Below are 21,253 nucleotides of genomic sequence, written 5' to 3'. Positions count from 1 at the left end.
TTCAGACATCAGAATCTTATTTGGGCTCTACTAAATCATAGTATGCCAAAATATGAAATCAATAAAAATTGATTGTCAATAAAATTGAAAGTCTACTTTAATGGTTATTTAAACTTTCAAAATGTCTCTTAGCATGGGCTCTTGCTGCTGAAGGATAAGCCAATTTAGAGCTCATTATTGTCCAGAAAATTATTCTTCATTAGAACAACCTTTGTTTTCGCGCTCCACATCACACTCCACGTTTGAGGACTGAATGGTATGAGGATTAGATCATAAAATGTTACAACCTACTCTCAGATCAGAAGAACTGCTCTACCTTATGGATGAGTAATGGTTTTCAGAGAAATTGTCAAGGCACTCAGGCTTCTTGACACTGAGGATTCTGTTTATTTCTTCAACTACGGAATGAAAGTAAATTTCATAGTAGTAGTAGTAAAATTGCTAAAACTAGAAAGGTAGGGAGGGAGAAATAGAGATCTCTTAAACATAGCCATATGCAAAAGGCACATGGCTTTCAAAGAAGAAATAATAAGACTAGGAGTTGCCTTCTCAAGAGAAAAAAATGAAAGCTAGAAGCCAATTTCTAATATGAAAAAAAGAAAATCCCCATTAATTAGAGGTCTAGAGTTCCTTCAAGAATTAAGGTAATATAAAAATATTTTCAGCCAAATTGTGGGAATTCATTAGCAAAGACCTCCAATGAAAACTTGTTAAATGGGAATTCTTTGGACAGAGGCAAAATAATCACAGATAAAGCATAGAAATTTAGGAACAAATATAGATGGAGAGGAAAAAATAGAGTAAATCTAGTAATTACTGAATTCACAAAAGGAAAACAATACCTCATAGGATACAAAATATATGTAAATTAAAATGACAGTAAAAAACACAAAAGATGAGATGATACAAATATGTGTCCTGAGGTGCTTTTATTAATGGGAATTTATAAAAATATTAAGTTATGTTAAACTAAAACATATCAAGAATACATGTATTAATCTCTAGGGTAACTATTGAAGGTTAGTAAAAGTGCAAAGGAAATACTTTAAAAAAACAAAAAGAAATCAAGAACATTGTTTAAAAAGGAGCATAAAATAGGTGGAAAAAAAACAAATGAGAATCATTTTAAGTCAAATGTATCAGGAAAACATAAAATATAAAAGGACTATATCTTCCAAATTTTGAGTTAATCTGAATGGAAATAAAAGCAAAAACAAAATGTAGCAGATTATAAACAAACTAAAGGAAAACAGATCAGCCAATCTAGACTTTAAGGCGAGATGCATTACTAGAAAGAAAGAATTTTTTAAGAATGACTTTAATTCACTAGAAGATATAATATTCTAAATTTCTATGCACCTAGCATTTTACAACTGCAAAGCAAAATTTGAGAAAACTGTTCAACTTCTACATAGGATTGGGCAGCTGAGGATGACTGACATTCTAGCTGGGAAAAATCTGAAAAGACCAAATAAAATGCCAAAAGTAGGGGTGCCTGGCTGGCTCCCTCAATGTAGTGTGTGACTCTTGATCTCAAGATTGTTCAAGATCAAGGTTTTAGCCCCACACTGGTTATAAAGATTACTTAAAAATTTTTAAAAATAAAATAAAATAGCCAAACTATTCACTAAAAGTCATCAGGTAACATCCAAGGCCTATAAGACCAAAGAAACTAGAGGATAGCACCTCTAAGGTGAGCTGACCATTCTCACCACTTTTCCCTGGAGTCATTTGCCAAAGGCTGTTAATCCAGGTTTGGCCCGGACAAGCCTGCTGCTCTGGATGGAGAAATTAGTGAAGCATTTGGGTTGCACAGGGTTGGAGTGATAACGTTGAAAATTAAAGGAGCTTAAACATAAAGTCAATTTCTTTCTTAGAGACAGTTACTGAATTCTGAAGTTCAATGGGGCAAGTGGCCAAACAAACAAACAAACAAACCCCACAAAACCAAACTAAGCTAAGACCATGAGAAGTATGGCAGTATTTCCTATACTGTATATACCAAGGAGACAAGAACTATCAAACCCTGGAGGGAACCGGTTGGATATACTGAGCACTCCATTAACAACATGGAAGACAATACCTAAGCAACTGGGGGGAAGGGTAACTACAGGCTTTGAGTCTTATCAATACTGAAACCTGGCCTCATCTCAGTTCATTCACTAATTAGATTAAAGTGATCCATTCCCTCCCCTCCAAGTCTATTTATTAGAGAAAAGAGTGAATCGCCAGGTTTACACACTTCACAGCACTCACCATAGCACATATGTCCCCAATGTCCATAACCCCACCCCTCTTCTCCCAACCCCCTTCCCCCCAGCAACCCTCAGTTTGTTTTGTGAGATTAAGAGTCACTTATTGTCAGCATAACACATTCTTGAAGTCTCTATATATTTTATTAAAAATGTCCTGCATTTAATAAAAATTACTAGGCATGACAAGGGATAGGGCCATGTGGTCAATAACTACAAAATGCATTAGAAATAGTCCTACAACTGAAACAGATTTAAAGTTATCAGGAAGAAAAGCTTTGAAATATCTATGATTAATATACCCAGGAAACCAGGGGAAAAACTGAAGAAATGAGAAGAAAAGATAAAGAACTTGACCAGTATGAGAATCTATAAAAACAATCAAATGGAAGTTCTAGAACTGAAAAAAATAAAATATCTGAAACTGAGATCTTAAATAGATTTAATGACAAATTAGCCACGAGAGAAGATACAATTGGTAAATAGAAAGACATCATAAAGAAATATCTAAATTGAAATACACAGGAAAAAAAACAAAAGAGCATAACAGAAATGTGGAATGAAGTAAAAAGGCTAACAAATTTGTACTTCAGTCTCAGAAGGAAAAGAAAGATAAAATGTAACATAAGCAATATTTTAAGAGAATAATCCAAAAGTAATGAGACAGTAAACCACACATACGCAAAGCTCTGTAAATTTTTTAAAACATGATGAAATGTAAATTATAATATATAATATATAAGTACATAGAATACAAAATATATAACATATATTAATATGTAATATAATAACATATACAGTATATAATATATATACACATATACATACACATACACACACACACACACACGTATATATAGTAGGAATGCTAAAAACCAAAGACAAAAAAATCTTAAAAGGAACTAGGGCAAAAAGGCATGTCACTTTCAAGTAGCAATAATATGCCTGACATCTAACGTTTCAACAGAAACCAAGAAAACCATAAGATAATGATACGAACTCTACAACATGCTTAAAAATAAATAAATGTCAACCTAGAATTTTATGCCTAGTGAAAATATACTTCAAAATCAAAGCAAAATAAAAATGTTTTCCAACAGAGAAACTGTCACTAGTGGATCTTCACTAAAAGAGATACTAAAAGAAAATGTTTGGGTAAAAAGAAATCCCTACTGAAATCTGAATATAATAGAAGGACTGAGGAGCAATCAGGGAGGGTGAATATGTGTGTAATTACAGAGACTATTGATCTGTAAAAACAGCAGAAAGTAACTTGTGAGTTGAAATGCATATCTAAACAAATTGCCTTAAGGAACTAAAATACAGGATGAAATAATGCAAAGAGCAGAAGGGAGATAAACAGAAATGTTAAAATATTAAAATCTTAAGAATTTTCTAAGCTCTGAAATAGAGAAAATACTAGAAGTAAAATTCATAATAAACTTAAGTAAAAAGTACTTGTTATAACATCTTCAATGCTTGAAAAGAACAGTTGAAATAATAGAAGGAAACCATAGAAGGAAAAATAAAATGGATGAATCTAGAAGAAAAAATGGCATATAAGAAAGTTCAAAAAGAAAGTAGTGAACTGATAATCACAAGTATATCAGTAATTATATTAACTTAATATAGATGAAATACTCTAAGTATCAAGATTGTCAAAGTCAAAAATAAAGGAAATTCTGCTCTATGCTGCAAATAAAAGACACACATTAAACATGAGGATATAGCAAGGATGCAATGAAAGAATACAAAGAAGTATTCCAAGCAAACATTAACCGAGAGAAACCTGCAATAACTATGTTAGTACCTGAAAAAAAAGGAATACTACTAGAAATAAAGGGTGTTAATTCATAATGGTGGAGAGAAAAATATCAGAATTATATGTTTGAATCCAGTAACACAGCTTTAATTTATGTTCATTATGAATTGACAGAACTCAAAGAACTAGACAAATTTACAATGTAGGAAGAACTTTTCATAACCTCTTTCAAAAGATTGGACAAAAACAGGTAGACAAAATCAGTAAGGATATGGATGACTAGAAAAGCAACAAAAATGAACAGAGTTGACCTGATTGACATATGTGGAAGACCACAGTTCCCTCAACAAGGAGAGAATTTAAGTTATTTTCACTTGCCTATGGGACAGTTGTTGAAATTGGTGATATGCTGGGTCACAGAGCAAGCTGCAATGGATTTAAAACGCTTGAAATTATTCAGAATATATTCTTTGATCACAGTGAAATAAGGTTACCATCAAAAGCAAAAGATACATAACCCCCATTGCTTTGAGACTAATACTTCAGTCAAAGGAATCACAATTGGAATTAGAAAATACTTTGACTAAATCATGATGATGTAGAACATTTCAAAGCATATGGAATGCTTTTAAAATCATGCCCAGAGAGAAATGTATAGCTTTAAACATATGTATTGAAAAGCAGTTCTTAAACAATAATCGTGTTTCTTATCTCAAGTAGCTAGAAAAACAGCAAATTAACCCTCCCCCCAAATTATGAAGATCAGGACAAAAAATTATACATAAAACCATCAATGCCAAAAGTTGGTTATTTGGAAAATAATAAAAGTAATGAAATAATGAAAACTGATTAAGAAAAATAGGGGCACCTGGGTGGCTCAGTGGGTTAAGCCTCTGCCTTAGGCTCAGGTCATGATCCCAGGGTGCTGGGATCAAGCCCCACATCGGGCCTCCCTTCCTCTCTTTGCCTGCCTCTCTGCCTGCTTGTGATCTCTGTCAAATAAATAAAATCTTTAAAAAAAAAAAAGAAAGAAAAGAAAAGAAAAGTAGAGAAAAATTATCAGTATCAGTAATGACAGAGTATATTATGGTAAGTTTAGAGTATGAAAAGAAATAACAGAATATTATGAGCAACTTCCTGCTAGTAGGTCTGACAATTTAGATGAAACTGAAATGTCCATCAACACACATATACACAGTCATAAATATAACTTTTAATATTTTTATGGGGAAAGGGGTTCCTGAAGGCAAATGTAACAGAGGCTCACAAAAGGCATATGTAGCCCAATTCCCACAAAAACCCTAGGGGTCCTATTGCTAAAATGAAAAGGAGAACTATAAATTCTGGGGACAACTGGTGGTTTCTGTACCAATCTACATCTGTTGTTGCTGATAACCATAAATGTTCTTATTTATACATTAGAACACACTCTCCAGCTCCCCCTAAAAATCAGATCAAATTTCCACCCAGTGACCTCATACAACTCAACATGCAGGGATTCTCAGTCCGTATGTCATGCCTCTCTGATTAAGGGACAGAGAAACTAATAGACAAACTATTATCTCCCGTACTGAATAGGTAAAGGCAGAATAGGAATAAAATAGACCTAGGGAAATGAAATGAACAGAACAAAACAAAATAAAAAACCCTCACTCTTGGAAGAAAAGGAAACAGAACCTTTAATGGTAAAATCTGTTGAACAGGAGAGGCAAAGACTGCCCCCCCACCCCCATCCTCTGCGCTGGGAGAGAACTAATCTCTTGGTAAGACAGAGATTCCGCTTTCCAAAAGTCACCTCCTTGTTCTCTATGGCTGATGGATTTGGCCCTTGCTCTATTGATCATTTTCCATGGTTTTTCCTGCTTTCTGCTGAGCTGGGTTTGGGTACCCAGGACTGGCCACGGACAGCTGCTTGGACGCTAAGCTTCCAGCTTCCTCATCCGTGTACTGGGAGCAATCACTGTGACCAGTAGCTCTGGGACTGTGGGAAGAGACCGGGTGAACAGTGTCCTTCACTTTTGTATTGACTCTAAACCAGTTCCTATCACCAGTAAACATCACCTTGATTTTCTCAACTGGATTCACAGATTTCCTAATTGTGCTGGCTTTCACTCCACTAGGCTCTCACTCTCTCAATTTCTGAATTGTTTTTGCTGTTAAAGCCAACCTTTCTAACTTTGTACTGAAATAGGAAGGTTACCTCCATACACATCATTTTTCAACATTTTAATGGAATTTGAGAAGGGATGCAAAATTCAGGAAATCAACAGTTACCACTCTTAAACCTCATTTTGTTAGGTTGGCTTTTCCTGCAGCATGTGTCTGACTTTATATCTGTGTCTTGTCGTTCTTTTTTGCATAGTTATTATGGATTTCTTAAAGGAATTACAACTTTAATTGGGATGATAGGAGGACTAACTTCTTCTACTCTGTGCGGCGTGATCCTTAATCAGGTAAGAAAGCTCCAGGCATGGGTGGTTGCTTTTCTAATATCACTTATACAGAGAAAGAAAGCAATATATACACAAACAATTGTAGATGTGACATCAGCAGGAGATGAATAATGAGATATTCGCTCACATTAACCTTAGTCAGATCAGGCATCCCTCCAAATCTATAGATAATGTAATTTCTTTCTCATTGTATATCACGTAGTTGTGCTGGGAACATTTTAGTCATTGGTCTTGGGAACAGAAATGAACCTCTGTGAGTTTTTAACAATGAGTGTGTGTCTTGATCCAAATAGGAATTTGGCTAGGTGAATGGTAACATAAGTAACAAGATACAGTTTTGTTAGAAAAGGAATGAAAAATCAGGAGCAAATAGAATTAGAGATCAAAAGCAACCCTTCTCTAAAGGAGCACTGGGTATGGTGCATAAACAATGAATCTTGGAACATTGAAAAAATAAAATAAAATTTTAAAAAATAAATACAAATTAAGCAAAGGCAAAAGAAAGAAAGGAAGTGAGAGAAAGAAAGGCCAACTTGTGTTTCAACAAGTGTCCTGGACAAGGTTACCTGAAATCCTTCTCTTAAGGATATTAAAATGCCCTAACAAATTGAAACAATCATTTTCAGTGCATACCTGATCTTAAAAAAGATGTATAAGAATATTTAAGAGATGAAAAATGAAGGAAGAGCTTGATCCCAGAGAGGTCAAAGCCCGATGAAGCCCTGTGCTCTTCCGGGTGCAATGACCCTTGCTGGGCGAGCTGTCGCTTCAGCTGCGATGAACAAACCAAGAATAAGAGATAATATCCCCAAACCACTCATAAGACAAAAACACAAAAAAGTCAGATTGAAAATGCTGGCAAAAATCTGTAATTACAAAGGACTACACCCTCACTTCATAGTACCATGTAAGTTACAGGCAAACTTGATTTATTTGGAGGAAAAGCTATGAGCTGAGAAGTAGCAATATCTACAAAATTCTTCCACATGCTCCTTATCCCATTACTTGGGCAAGGAGAGATGGTTTGCATTCACCACTGCCAAATTTCCTAAAGAAGAGCACCTGCCACCATCAGGTTCTATGTACTCATGGTCTCGGAAAGGCAGGAAAGTCACTATAACCATGGAATCCCCCTGGTCCAAGAGACCAGGCTGATTTCTCCTCCTCAGTATAGGGCCCACTCAGCTTGTTCTTCCATTTAATTCACTGGGATGTGCTGAGTGAACTTCCAAAAGTTGTGAGATGAGCTAACTTCTCTGCTGACTTCCACAAGGTGGGAGGAAATATACCTCCAGATGGTCCAAAATTATCTCTGCCCAGTAAATTTGTCTGTCTCAGCCTCAGCTTCAAAGGGAGAGGAAAAACCAAATAAAGACTCTTCTGGAAATCTGGAACAATGAACTAATTTTCACAAAGGTTTAAGGCCCAAATTCAAACTCTATTTTCAACACTGTAAGCCCAGCATTGAATTTCGAGTAGTTCGCAGAGGTCTAGTAGAAGATTTTTCTGGAGAAACTCACCCTAAATTCATACTCTAGGGTTTTCTCAAGCATTAACATTCAGTGAGAATGATTTTACAGTCAATCAAATATCAACAAACACGTGAAGAAAGAAGATGTCATGTGAAAGAAGAATAAAAGAACCTTAGCATCAGATCCTCAGAGTTACTGGAAATCTTTGCAGATGTTTAAAGCCAAAAAGAGGACTGCAAATATAAATAAGAGGCATAAGATCTGACAAAGAACTGAATCTAACCTCTGGCAATTAAAAATAGAAAAGTGGAAATAAAAAATTTCATATGAAATACAGCTAACAAGAGAATTAGTGAAGTTTCTGATTCCACTGATGAGAGTAAGTAATTTGGGCCAATTCTCTTAGTAAAAGCCATTTTACAAGGTTGGAAAAATGTTGAGAGTCTTCTGCGAAGCTTCAGAGAACCAGAGAGATGAAAACTTTAACAGGCAAGATGTAGGAGAAGCCAGGAACTAAAAAGAATTAGGCAAAAGACTACAGGGTATTTTCCACTGGGCTGAGGAAAGCAAATTTTTTGGCAGCTTTTGAGGACTTGCCAAACATGAGGACCCTGATATATTAATTCTTGTTTTAGCCTGAGACCTTCCAAGAGTTGCATGGAAGGAGTAAAGGTGAAGAGAAATACACCAGTCCTCACACAGCCTGCTCTGAGTTGTTTGGGCAGACCGGAACATAGCCAACTTGACCTTAAAGGGCTTCAGACTTACCAGTGTCCCAGAGGAGTCTGAGGAAGCCATCAAAAACAGCACTTTCGGGCAAAGGCATCACCAACCCGACTGTCCCTAGAAATAGTTTTTTTAAGTACAATCTCCTGCACACAACAAAAGATAACCAGGCACGTGAAAGAGACACAGCAAAAGCTGGGAAAACTGGCAGAACAAAGAGCAAACAACTGTGGCAGGAGAACAGGGCCCCCAAAGACAACTGGTACCACCAGCTCGCATACATTGCACAGGGAAGGATAAGTGAGGCTTGGAAGTTTCTGTAGGAGGCTCTGACACATAGAATATGTGAGGGGGAAAAGAATTAAAACTGAAGTTTAAAAATGGAAAACTGTACCAAAAAAGTTAGGAATTCACTGGATGAATTAGACAGACACAGCAGCACTAACAACCCCAAACCCCAGCAGCCAAAACTATGGAGGTCTGTCTTTCTCAGCTGGTAGATCCATCTCCAGTCAGCCAACGGGCTAACTGGGGAGAGCCCATCTTCTAAGCACTCCCTGTGGCTAAGGCAGAGCAGAGGTGCCTGGGTGGCTCATTTTTTTTTTGGAGACGTAGATTAAAAGCTAAGAACATTAAGAACAACTCTATGCTAAAAATCTGGGAAAACTTCATTTATACATAAATGAACATATATATGAACATACAAATATATTCATATTCTAAAAATATGTGTGCATTCAAATTTATATATAAAATGTGTGTATTCAAATCTCAACTCCACTACTTATGGGTTATGAGACCCCAGAAACATTTCTCTAAGTCCTGGTGTCTCCAGCTATAAATGGCAAAAATGACACAGAAACCTCATGGGGCTTAGGGGCTTACCAAATCAGATCATGGCTGCAAGTGCCAGATGCTCATGTAGTCAACCCATAACAGAAATTAATATCATTATTTGTATACCCTTTTAAGTGTTGTCTATCTAACACAATTGGTCAAGAAAAGTATTTACAGGTATATACAATGTAAATGCAGAAGAACAAAGTTACATTATGTACAGAGAACAGACTGTCGGGGGTGGGAAGAAGAATCAAAGTTAGATATTACATCATATAAATATCTAAACCACAGTATCAACCAATATTACAAAATACCTATGGGGGAAAAACACTGAAAATTGTGGAAACTCCATATGAAGAAAACTGCACACCTTTTAAAGCAACACAGTAAAACTATAAGAAGAGGGAGGCATATTAAGTTTTTATGCTGGAGCTCAGGTCCAAATACACACACACACACACACACACACACACACACACACACACAATGAATTCTATTAACTTAAAACTTTTGAAAACTTTATTATTTATCATTAAATTTCTGGGCACATCTTGGTCCTTTTCTTCACTTTCTGTTTGCCAATGACTTGTCAAGCTTGGCATGTTTTAATTAGAGAAATCGCTATAATTAAATATATTTAATGCCTTAGCTGAAGGAAACATATTGTTTTACCTTTTCAAAGTCTACTCTTAATTTCATTTTATTTTTCCAATTTTAATTTTCTTTTTGAATGAGAGAGCAAGTAGGAGTGGAGAGGGACAGAGGGAGAGGGAGAGAGAGAATCTTAAGCAGGCTCCACACCGAGCATGGAGCCATTTGTGGGGCTTGATCTCACAACCCTGAGATCATGACCTGAGCAGAAATCAAGAGTCAGACTAAGTTTGACTGAGCCACCCAGGCACCTCTACTCTTAATTATATTTTAAATAAAACTGATGATGATTTGATCAAGTTCCAAAAAAATACATTCTGTACGATAAAGCTTCATTTCGAACCAGAGGAGATGGATTTATTTTAAAAAAAAAACATCGTGGGAAGCCCACTTGTAGAAAAATGCAATTATATCTTATTTATATAAAAATACAAAAATACAATTATACTCTGACCCCCAAAATTAATTCTAGATGGTAAAAAATGTAAGTGAAGAAAGGAAACAAAGAAAATACTAAAGTAAAACAAGACTTAGTAATTAGATAAACTTTGGGTTGGACATCCTTCAAAAGCTTGGGACCAGACACCTAAACCCAATCACGATGCATTATACATTTAACTACATAAAATTTAATCTGGGCTGATAAAAAAGGTAAAAAGCAAAATGGTAAACAAATCTCAAACATAATTAAAATTCAATGTCATCTTTGAATATAGATGCAAAATGAAATAAATCACCAGTGTATAGACTCTACCAGCCTATGACACCATGATTAACTAAGGCATTGTCTAGGAAAGTAAAAGTGACTCAGTATTACAAAATCTATTAATGAAACTGATCATACTGGTAGGCTTAAAGAGAAAATGTTATATATAAAGAAAAGGTATTTGATAAATTTTATGCAAAAGCATTGATGGGTGTGTAATTAACTACCAAGATATTCAGATTTATAGCTGCAAAAAGTGAAAAACAATTTAAATGTAAAGAAATAAGTGATGTTTTATAAATTTTATAAATCTAAACTCTGGATTACTAATCAGTCATAAAGGTTATGATATAGCCAAATATTTCTTGATATGCAAACATGTTTATATTTCTAGATAAAAAATCAATGCATTTCTGGCTTCAGCACTATGTACATTATAATGTTAATTTTTTAAGATTTTATTTATTTATTTGTCAGAGAGAGTGAGCACAGGCAGACAGAGAGAGTGGCAGGCAGAGGCAGAGGGAGAAGCAGGCTCCCTGCTCAACAGGGAGCCTGATGTGGGACTTGATCCCAGGATGCTGGGATCATGACCTGAGCCGACTCAGGTCACAATGTCAGGGTCCTGGAATCAGAGCCCCATATCTGGCTCTGAGCTCAGTGAGGAGCTGGCTTGTCCCTCTCTCTCTGCTCCTCCCCCCACCCACGTGTTCCCTCTCTCTCTCAAATACATCTTTTTTAAAAATAGAAAGATAAATGATAGTTATCTTTGTAGAGTGAAATCATCAATTTTTTGCTCCTTATGTGTGTTTTTCCATGTCTATTAAGTGACCTGTGTTGAACCTATACTATTTTTAAATTATACTAGAATTGTTACAACATACCTCAAGCCCATCAATTTATAATCACTTTGCACTATAATCCCTCAGGATCCAGAATCTGCCTGGTTTAAAATTTTCTTCCTGATGGCAGTCATTAACGTGATATGCCTACTTTTTTGTCTCGTATTTGGAAAAGCAGAAATTCAGGACTGGGCTAAAGATAGACAAGAACACACGCGCCTCTGAAGGTAAGCAGTGATCAGCTTGAGGTCAGATTTTGAAACTGGGGGTGCAGGATAGGGTGGGATTTAGGGTGATAGGGTGCTAAGGTGGGGAAAAGCTCAGATTTGGGGGAAGAAGGGGACCATGTCAAGTCTAAAACTCTCTGGTGTCCTGATGGGACATTTAGCCCCGAGGAGATGCCGCTCTGGGATTCTGGGGAGAGAGTGGGTCCAGGACATAGAAATTTGGGAGTCAGGGCCTCTCTAACATTAAGGGTGAGGAGGACAAGGGGACGCTTTTGAGGGGATGCGAAGGACGCTTGATGGAGCAGGAAGAACATTTGAAGAAATGTGCTAGCTCAGAAAAGAAGTGGAAAAGGTGCACCTGAGCACCCCTGGCAAACACTACCAAGGGAGCAAACTGCATGAGGTCTGAGAATCTACCCATGGATTTGACCCTGACTAGAATGAATAATGGAAACAAAGGGTCCACCAAAGGTCGAAAAGAGAATCCAGTATTGTGCCTTCCTTCCGGAAACTCTGTCTGTGGTAAATAAAGAGGAGACATGTCTCTTTGTAAGATTACCTCAGCGAATACAGAAATAAGAATTGGTCTTGGTAGAATCGCCTCAGTTTGCAAACTCCAGGGAATGAAGGGATCTCGGATTTGCGAGTCAACAGCCGTTAACATCACAGGGAGAGAGAGATTCGGACATACTGGGTACATCCTGATGAGAGAACGGCCACCCCCGAGGTCTTTCTGTGAACACCCACTGGGGACAACCCAGCCTGTAAAGACAGCTACCGTTCTGTAAGAAACACACCACGCAATGCAGGAGGCCATGAACTAAATCCGAGGGACAAGGGGGCGCGTGCGTGGCTCAGAGGGTTGAGCGCCTGCCTTCACGTCAGGAAGTGATCTCTAACTCTGCGCGTGCGCCGGTTCCAGACTCTCCGGCACAGACGTTCGCCTCTGGATTCTACCTTTCGGAGTCATTCCACGTAATACATGTTTCTTACAAATATTTCACCCACTCTGAGCGCTGCCTCTTTGGCAGGGTTTCAGCCAACCGCTTGAACTTTTGGTGCCCTTACAGCCTGCCTTTTCTGTCGTGTGATTTTCTGTCCCCTTCAAGCAGTGTCCTCCGTCTCTCTGCGGTCCTCCCACGCCTGCCCCCTGGCCAGCCGCTAGGAACTCCGGTCTGTGGTATATGTGAAATGCTGGTTGTGTTTCCAGGCTCGGGGGACATCTTTGGAAATGCCTCCATGTTTCCTCAGCAGGCACTGGTGAACACGCCGGGCTTTTCTAGTAACTTCTCTCCCGCGGGACTGCGTTGGCCTCACTTTGTAATTTCCCACACAGCCCCCCGGGGGCAATTTCCTGTCTCTTGCTTACCTTGGTGGCCTTTCAGGGAGCGGGGGGTGTCTCGGGAGGCGTCTCCCTTGGCCTCCCGCTCTGAGTCTGGGCGCTCTGAGAGGAGAATGGAAGGTTTCTTCGACAACCTCGGTGTTTAACAGTTTGCAGCATCGGCGGTGAGGCCCGGGCCCAGGCGGACACGTTGTTCCGGTGGGTCCACCTCAGCCGCGCGTCTTGATTGGAGAAGCTGCGGGGCAAACCGGAAAGGGCGGGGTCTTCGTCACGTGTCTCCCCCCCCCCCCTCCAGCCCAGAGCGCATGCGGCCAAAGGGCCTGGGCCGCTGAGTGGCAGGCGTCCAGGGGGGTGTCGCGTGCGCGCTGACTAAGCCCCGCAAACCTCGCTGGACCCGAGTCCCTCTCCAGCGAACACCCCAGGAAGGAGCTGAGCTCAGGAGTCCGGCAGGCAGCTGTGAGTTGACTGTCCCCTTCTCTTTGGGTCCTTGTCTCGAAATTAGCAAACAGCCCTTGTAGGTTCTGGCGGGAGGTGGCTCCCTGGTTTCCCTTGTTTCCTCTGTTGAAGTTGCCTTTTTAGGGGGTTGGGGAATGTGCCCCGTTGAAGACAGCACAGAACTTTAGATACTGTGGGTACTGCGGGGTGAGCCTTGTCGGTGAGGCTCTCCCGTAGTCTACATAACAAAAAACTGGGCTAGAGAGTTTGCCCATGAAAAGGCAGAGTTCTGTGCGCCTGGCATCTTCTAAAGTTTCGCATGTTGTGTGTTGTCCATTCGCACGGATTTTATTGGACCGGTAGATCGCGGTGAACGTGTTGGGGTCTGTAAACAGAAGTAGGAGGAACAGTTGTGCAGCTGTCTCTGAAGCCGGGGACAAAGTGAAGCCACTGGAGGGACAGAAAAGGCTCCCCTCGCCAGGGCACTCATGGGTGAACTCGGTCCTGTGGCTTCTCCCTCTGACACTGTCAGCCACCTGGCGTGTCGCCCAGCAGGATACCAAGGACAGTTGGCAGAGTTTAAGCTCCTACAAGCTTTTTCCTTTGACTTTTCTTTCCTTTTTTTTTTTTTTTTTAATTTTAATCCCAGTAGAGTTAGCATCGAGGTTGTATTAGTTTCAGATGTACAGAGAGCGGTTGCAGACTTCTCTGTATTACTCCCGCAAGCTTTGGAAATCGCTGTGTCAGCCAATTAGGGCAGGCCCCGCCCCTCCGCCACCATCCAGGAGTCCGAGCTCACACAGAGGGGAAAGCGGGGAAAGAAGAGTTCCTGGGGATTCGTGGTTTCTTTACCGTCGTTACTTCATCTACAGATGTTTAGTGGACAGCTGAAGTAGGGATTTGGATTTGTTTCCCAAGCCAGTGAGTTTTAACTACGTCATTTTCTTAAAAAATGCTTCACATTTGTTCCTCTGACTTAAAATACTAACTTTTGGTAAAATAAACTTCTATGTATTTATATGTGTTTTGGGGCTTAATATATAGTTTAAGATCTGTTGCTCCTGGGACCTGTTGTGTAATATATTGATGGGTCTAAATTTTTAATATATGTAAATACCAGACCAATCAAACATTTTTCATTTGTATTTTTGAAGATGATACTGTGTAATATCAGCTGTTTATTCTCCTGGGAAAGTTTATAATCATTGGGCCATTTTAATAAAGATTGAACTGCAGTATTTAAATGGCACCAAATTGCAATTTATTTGCATTAGAGTGCACTAAATCTGTTTGGGAGAAACTAAGTTCCCTGTACCAGCACATTCTCCCTTAAGAGTGCATAGCGAGACCCCCCACCCCCCCACCCCATGATGAATATGGGTTCAGTTTTTGAGTCCAGTGCTGCACTTTGCTACCTGTACTTAGTATACATTTCTTAACAAAATTTTATTTATATTTCCTGAATGTGTTTTTTATTTATTGTAATTTCTTACATATTTGGGCTGGGATGTAGGGAATGTATTGTTTGAATATATTTATTTTTTAATTGAAAAATTTAACCTGTAGCTAAGCTATCTCCTTTGGATGGTTTGGGAGTTAATTCTCTAGTTTCTAGGTAGATAATCATGTCATTTACAAAAATAATAATTTTCTTTCCTTCCTTTTGATATTTTATCTTTTTCCCCCCTTCTGGACTCATGGCCCTTAGAATTTCCAGAAAAAAATTTAAATAATGGGTTAATGTTAGTATTCTTTTATTCTTTATGCCTTTAAATGCATATACTCTAGTTTTATTCTTTTTTCAATATTTTATTTATTTATTTGAGAGAGAGAGTGAGCATGAGCAGAAGGAGGGGAAGAGAGAGCAGGAGGAGCAGGCTCCACACTGAGTATGGAGCCCAACGTGGGGCTTGATCTCAGGTCCATGAGATCATGACTTGAGCCAAAGGCAGACACTTAACTGACTGAGCCACCCAGGTGCCCCTTCTAGTTTTACTCTAAGAAGTCAGTTGTTTATTTTTATCTATATAATTTTTTATGAAGAATAATTGACATGCAATGTTGTATTTTAGGTATAAAACGTATGATTCAAAAAAAATGTAGTGACTTGATATATATTTACATTACGAAATGGTCATGGCATAGTTGTGATCTGTCTCCATACAAAATTGTTATAATATTATTCTTATATTCCCTATACAGTACATTATATCCCTCTGTCTTATTTATTTTATAACTGGAAGATCGTCCCTCTGAATTCCATTTACCTGTTTCGTCCATCCCTCTACCCTCCTTCCCTCTAGCAACCATCACTTGTTCTCTGTATCTCTGAATCTGGTTCTATTTTGTGTTGTTGGCTGGCTTGTTTTGTTTTTCAGATTCCACAAATATGTGAAATCATTTGGTGTTTGTCTTTCTCAGCCTGACTTAATTTCATTTAGTGTCTTGCTCCATCCCCATTGTTACAAATGACAAGATTTCATTCTTTTTTATAGCTGAGTAATATCCTGTTGTATAAATAAGCCATATCTTCTTTATCCATTTGTCTATCAATGGACATTTGGGCTGCCTCCATATCTTGGCTGTTGTAAATAGTGCTACAAATCATAAGGATGCATGTGTCTTTTTGAATTGGTGTTTTCATTTTCTTCAGGTAAATACCTCAAGATAGAATTGCTGGAGTCTGTGATAGTTCTATTTTTTGTTTGCTTGTTTGTTTATTTATTTTGTTTTATTTGTTTGTTTAGCATGGACCCCAGCATGGGGCCTGAACTCATGACTCTGAGATCAAGACCTGAGCTGAGCTAAGAGTCAGATACCCAACTAACTGAGTCACCCAGGCACCCCTATGATAGTTCTGTTTTGATTTTTTGAGGGACCACTGTACTGTTTTCGTAGCTGTACTGTTTTCGTAGAGACTGCGCCAATTTGCATTTCCACCGACAATGCATGAGGCTTTTTTCCCATCCACATTCTTTTCAGTATCTGTTGTCTCTTATCTTTTTGATCATAGCCATTCTGTCCCTTATGTGGTAATACCACGTTGTCGTTTTGTTTTGCATTTCCCTGATGAGCATCTTTTCGTGTGTCTCCTGGCCATCTGAATGTCTTTAGAGAAATGTCTGTTCAGATCCTCTGCCTGTTTTTTAATGGGATTGATAGTTTTTTAAAAAACATATTGCATTGTATGAGTTCTTCATGTATTTTAGGGGTTCACTTCTTATCAGATATGTCTTTTGTGAATATCTTCTACTCAGTAGGTTGCCTCTTTTGCTTTGTTGGTAGTTTTCTTCACTATGTAAAGGCTTTTTTAGTGTGATATCTCCCATTTGTTTATTTTTTCTTTTGTTTCCCTTGCCTGAGGAGACAGATTAAAAAAATACATATTGCTAAGACTGATGACAGAGAACATTTGCCTGTGTCTTTTTCTAGAAATTCTAAGGTTTTAGATCTTACATTTAAGTTTTTAATCTATTTTGAATGTATTTTGTGTATGGGATAAGAAAGTGGTCCGGATTCATTGTTCTGCACGTAGCTGTCTAGTTTTCCCAGCACCATTTATTGAAGTGACGGTCTTTTCCCCATTGTGTATTCTTCCCTGCTTTCTTTCCCATGCTCTGGCACCATTACCCTGGGGCACCCCTCCTGGACCATGGAAACCCTCTTCATCTTTCTTGGGTGCTGACATCCTACCCTAATATCCAAGATGAACAAAGCTAGATGCTATTTAGAGTGGTAAGGACAGATTTTAATCAGTCATACACTGTTACAAAAAGCAAATGAGTCTAGAGAGATCCAAACTCAAATTTTTATTCGTACAGAGGTGAGGGGCATTTTAAAGGGAAGACAAAGGAATAAGGAGAGGGGAGAAGTAGGGGCTTAGGAGAGTCAGACCGGTGAAGAATTACAGAAAGCAGGAAGGGGGTTGGCCCAGGGGAGGGTCACCTGGGATGGCTAACTGGTGCTCATGGACGTTGGCCTTCCTCACTGCGTCACTTCCAGACCCTGTGCCAGGCTGTCAGCCAACGCAGACATGGTCCACACCTCTGGTCAGGCTTCAGCACGTTATGCCAGGCTGTCCTGTCCCAACAGTCCTGACCTCCCGTGGCCTCCAACACTCCTCATCCCGGCCTGCTGGGCAGCCCTGGACTCATCTGTCAGGCGGAGGAAGGATGTGTGTAGAGCACTTGCCCTTTCTGGATTTTGTAACCAGTTGAAGCTGGGTTGCAGTCTGGTCTTCCAGTTGGCATGGGCTCTGGCAGTTTGTTCTTTGAAAGGACGGGGGTGCATCTGAGCAGGACCAGAGTGTGGGGGGCACAAATGGAAGTCTTCTTTTCACAAAATAGGCATTTGCCAAAGTACACAGACTGTGCCTTATTGTTGCTGTAGATAACACGTATTCATATTAATAAGAGAGGGCAGCAGTATCAGACGGCTTCAGGTGCAAAGCCCAAGCTGCCCAGTGTTTCCTGACACCGCAGAGACAGGGAACAGGGGATGCATGGTCTCGTGTTGTGTTCCTGGACTTAGCACGATGTTAGAATTGTTCACCAGACATACTTATTTTTATGTCAGGAGGAGAACAGAGTAGCACATGCCTGGGATAAGCTGTCATCAGGACAAGGAAGTTAGCTGGAGAAAAATACGCTTGACCAGACTGGTGCTTTGAACTGTTCTGAAAGCTTTCCTTTATACGCCGGGACTCACCAGTGACATTTGTGTGCACTTTTTTCTTTCGCTACAAAGCTTTGTGTAAAGTAGAACCCTGGGAGAGCCTGGAACTGACCTCCTCACTGAAGGGAAGAGGGACCAGCCCCGGAGCTGGGACTGAGGGGCAGTAAGCGGCCCAAGGAAGAAGATGGCGTGCACCTTCCTAGGATGTCCCCCCACACACACCCCGTGTGCATCTCTTTTGTACCATATATTGTTTGTACCAGCTAGCAGGTCTGAATTTTAAATGTGGATTTTTTTCGTCTTCCACTCCACATTCTTTGCTTTGTAAATGATTGCTGAGTCAACCAATAAACAAGTGCAAGAAAAACGATTTTATTCTAAGATTTTTCTGGAAGACCTTTTCCCTGCTCTTCAGCGTTCAGTCCTCTGTGTTGTCAACGTGTGGGTCAGTGGGAAGTCTGACAGGTTTCTGTACTTTAAGTGAGCCATTTGGGGGAAACTGTACTCATCAGGCCCTGGGGAGGAATCAAACCTGTTTCCAGAAGCAATGAAAAGTGATAGATGAGGAAAAAACAGAAGAGTCCACCGAAGGAAAGGAGCGGAATTACACGCCAACAGGGGTCGTTCAGAAACAAGTACGAGCCTCTGCCCTGATGCGCGAACCCCGTGATCCTTGCTGCTGAGGGCCTGGGGTTTGCTCTGTGATTGTTGGAGACGTGGAATGGCGAGAACCAGTCTCTCAGTCTCAACACCAGATGGGATAAGGAAGGGATTTGGTAGGTTTAGATAATTCTATGTTCTGAAAAACAAAGGATATTAAAGAAGAATTGGGTCCTTTCCCTTCTCACCCATTTATTCCCTAACTGGTCCTCCACACCACCACAGGCCGTGCACTGAGGCACACAGTGAACACTTACACACTCAATACACACACACACACACACACACACACGTATTGATTCTGTGTGCAAGACACGGTTGTTGTTGTGTTTAAGACATTACAAAGTAGTATGTGTCATGGTTCCCGCAATTCCAGAGTCTGCAGTCAGATGTGGTGGAGGGAACTGTCCTAAATGAACCAGGGTGGGGCGGGGGGAGAGGGAAGAACTAGGGGAGGTGTTGGAGGGGCCCTGAAGGCAGGACGCAGTCTTGAGCCCGCTGTGAGAGAGCAGGAGAGGCCCTCACGCACCCCCAGTCATCCATCCAAATGGGCTTCAGGCCCAGGCTCCTCCCGAACCCTCAGCTTCTCAAGAACCGCACTCGTGTGTGTTTTTTTCAAGAGTCCATTTCATTTCTCCCCCAGGTTTGAACCATGCTCGCTTTAAGCTCCTTTCCTGCTACACTGCTTTCTGGAACACGTCTCTCCTTTCCTGCTACACTGCTTTCTGGAACACGTCTCTCTTCCCTCTCTGCGCACCGTATCCTCTTGGTTTTCCTTCTCTCTAGTCTCTTCTTTTTTCCTTTTTCTTAAAAAGGCTAATGATCCCCCAGGCTGGCCATTCAGTGTTGGGACTTCTGTAAGGTTCTCGGCAGATGTTCCCTCCCTACACCATCCTTTTGCCTGGGACAGCCTCCGCTGTGCTGAGCATTTCAATCACTGCCTGTATCTAGAAGCTCCCTAGATTTACACATGAAGCCCAGATCTCCCAGGAAGGAAAAGTGTCTACTTTCCTTCCTGTCATCTTCACTTGGGTAGCCCTCAGCCTCCTAGGCATCTCCATCTGGACAGAACCAAACCAAAACCTGGGAGTCGCCCTGAGCCTGTTCCGTGTCTGGGTCTTGTCAGGTGTATCCCCTATGGCAGATAATCCGTTTACCCCTCACCCATGGACCCCTTTATTTCCTTTCCTACAGTCATCATCCACATGCCTTTCTGTCGTCCACTCTCCTGACACATTGTCTTCCCTGAAGCTGGGTCTGACTTCGGTCTCTGCTGGGAACCCATGTTATATCCTCATCAATACTCACTTCCCGCTGCTCAGTGCTGCTGCTGTGTTTCATGATCCTGATCCTCCCCACGTGGGGGATTAATGAAAGCGACACACCGCACGCACCCTGCAGACTGTGGAGTGGAGTCAAGCCAGTGTGAGTCTTGCACACGCATCTTAGGAAGAACTGGTAAGTGAATGAGGCGACTGTGGAGTGAGGCTCACTCCAGTGGTCAAAAGAGCAGCTGTGACACCAGGAGGTCAGAGGAGGAACCCTGGCCAATGTCTGGTCCCTGAGGTGGGAGGGATCTACAGAGACCCACAAGCAAGATGCAGAGCAGAGATCACGATGGCAAGAAAGAAAGTGGCTGGGAAAAGTGACAGCCAGGGCATGTCCAAGCACCCCACACCTTCTAGAGACCACTCTGATTCCTACACCATCATCCACGGAAAACAAGTTCTCGGAAAGGGCCCATGTTTCCTTACCCCACTGCCACTAGTGGCAAGCATGAGCCTTTCTCTGCATACAGTGGATTCAGGTTTCATCGTTTTTCCCTCCTTGGTATTTTTCTCCTGGACATCCTATATCTGTTCTTTATGAATGTGAGGTCAGCTTGACTTGCTCTGACTTCCTGGCCTAGGACTTTGCATTGTGTACACTGTGGCTTCCGTTGTTTGGGGCTCTCTTTGGAAGGTAGCTCTCAGGGTTCGTCATCTGGTTGTTTGGACACAATTCCTCTTGTGCTCCCCTGTCCTCATTGCCATGGTTCCGGCTTCCTTTTTTGCTGTGGTGAGAAACTGTCCTCTGGCCCCTCGTGCTTTTGCCAGGATAACTAAACAAAAGGGATTTCTGTCCTCAGCGCTTCTGACAACAAATGTGTGAGTTTTCCCACACCAGACAGTTCTCTCTCTCTGGGGGGACACCAGCCAGGTGCCATGTGAG

The 21,253-nt window shown here is 40.5% G+C and overlaps 1 protein-coding gene across 7 annotated transcripts in view; it reads left to right on the top strand.

The window, feature by feature from the left end:
• Positions 1-21,253, top strand: part of SLC17A1 (solute carrier family 17 member 1) — a 79,842-nt gene that overhangs the window by 20,443 nt on the left and 38,146 nt on the right. The window contains exons 11-13 of one of the 7 annotated variants that reach the window (XM_082731506.1): positions 6,377-6,467; positions 11,883-11,931; positions 18,455-18,752. In XM_082731506.1, coding sequence (XP_082587632.1) covers positions 6,377-6,467; positions 11,883-11,931; positions 18,455-18,549 — 235 coding nt within the window. In that variant the 3' untranslated portion in view covers positions 18,550-18,752. The other 6 variants (XM_082731507.1, XM_082731510.1, XM_082731508.1 and 3 more) reach the window with 6 other exon arrangements.

The sequence above is a fragment of the Mustela nivalis genome, assembly GCF_964662115.1.
Source record: "Mustela nivalis genome assembly, chromosome: 5".
Classification (NCBI taxonomy): domain Eukaryota; kingdom Metazoa; phylum Chordata; class Mammalia; order Carnivora; family Mustelidae; genus Mustela; species Mustela nivalis.
The sequence above is the reverse complement of the archived record's forward strand: the minus strand, read 5'-3'. Positions and strand labels throughout refer to the sequence as shown.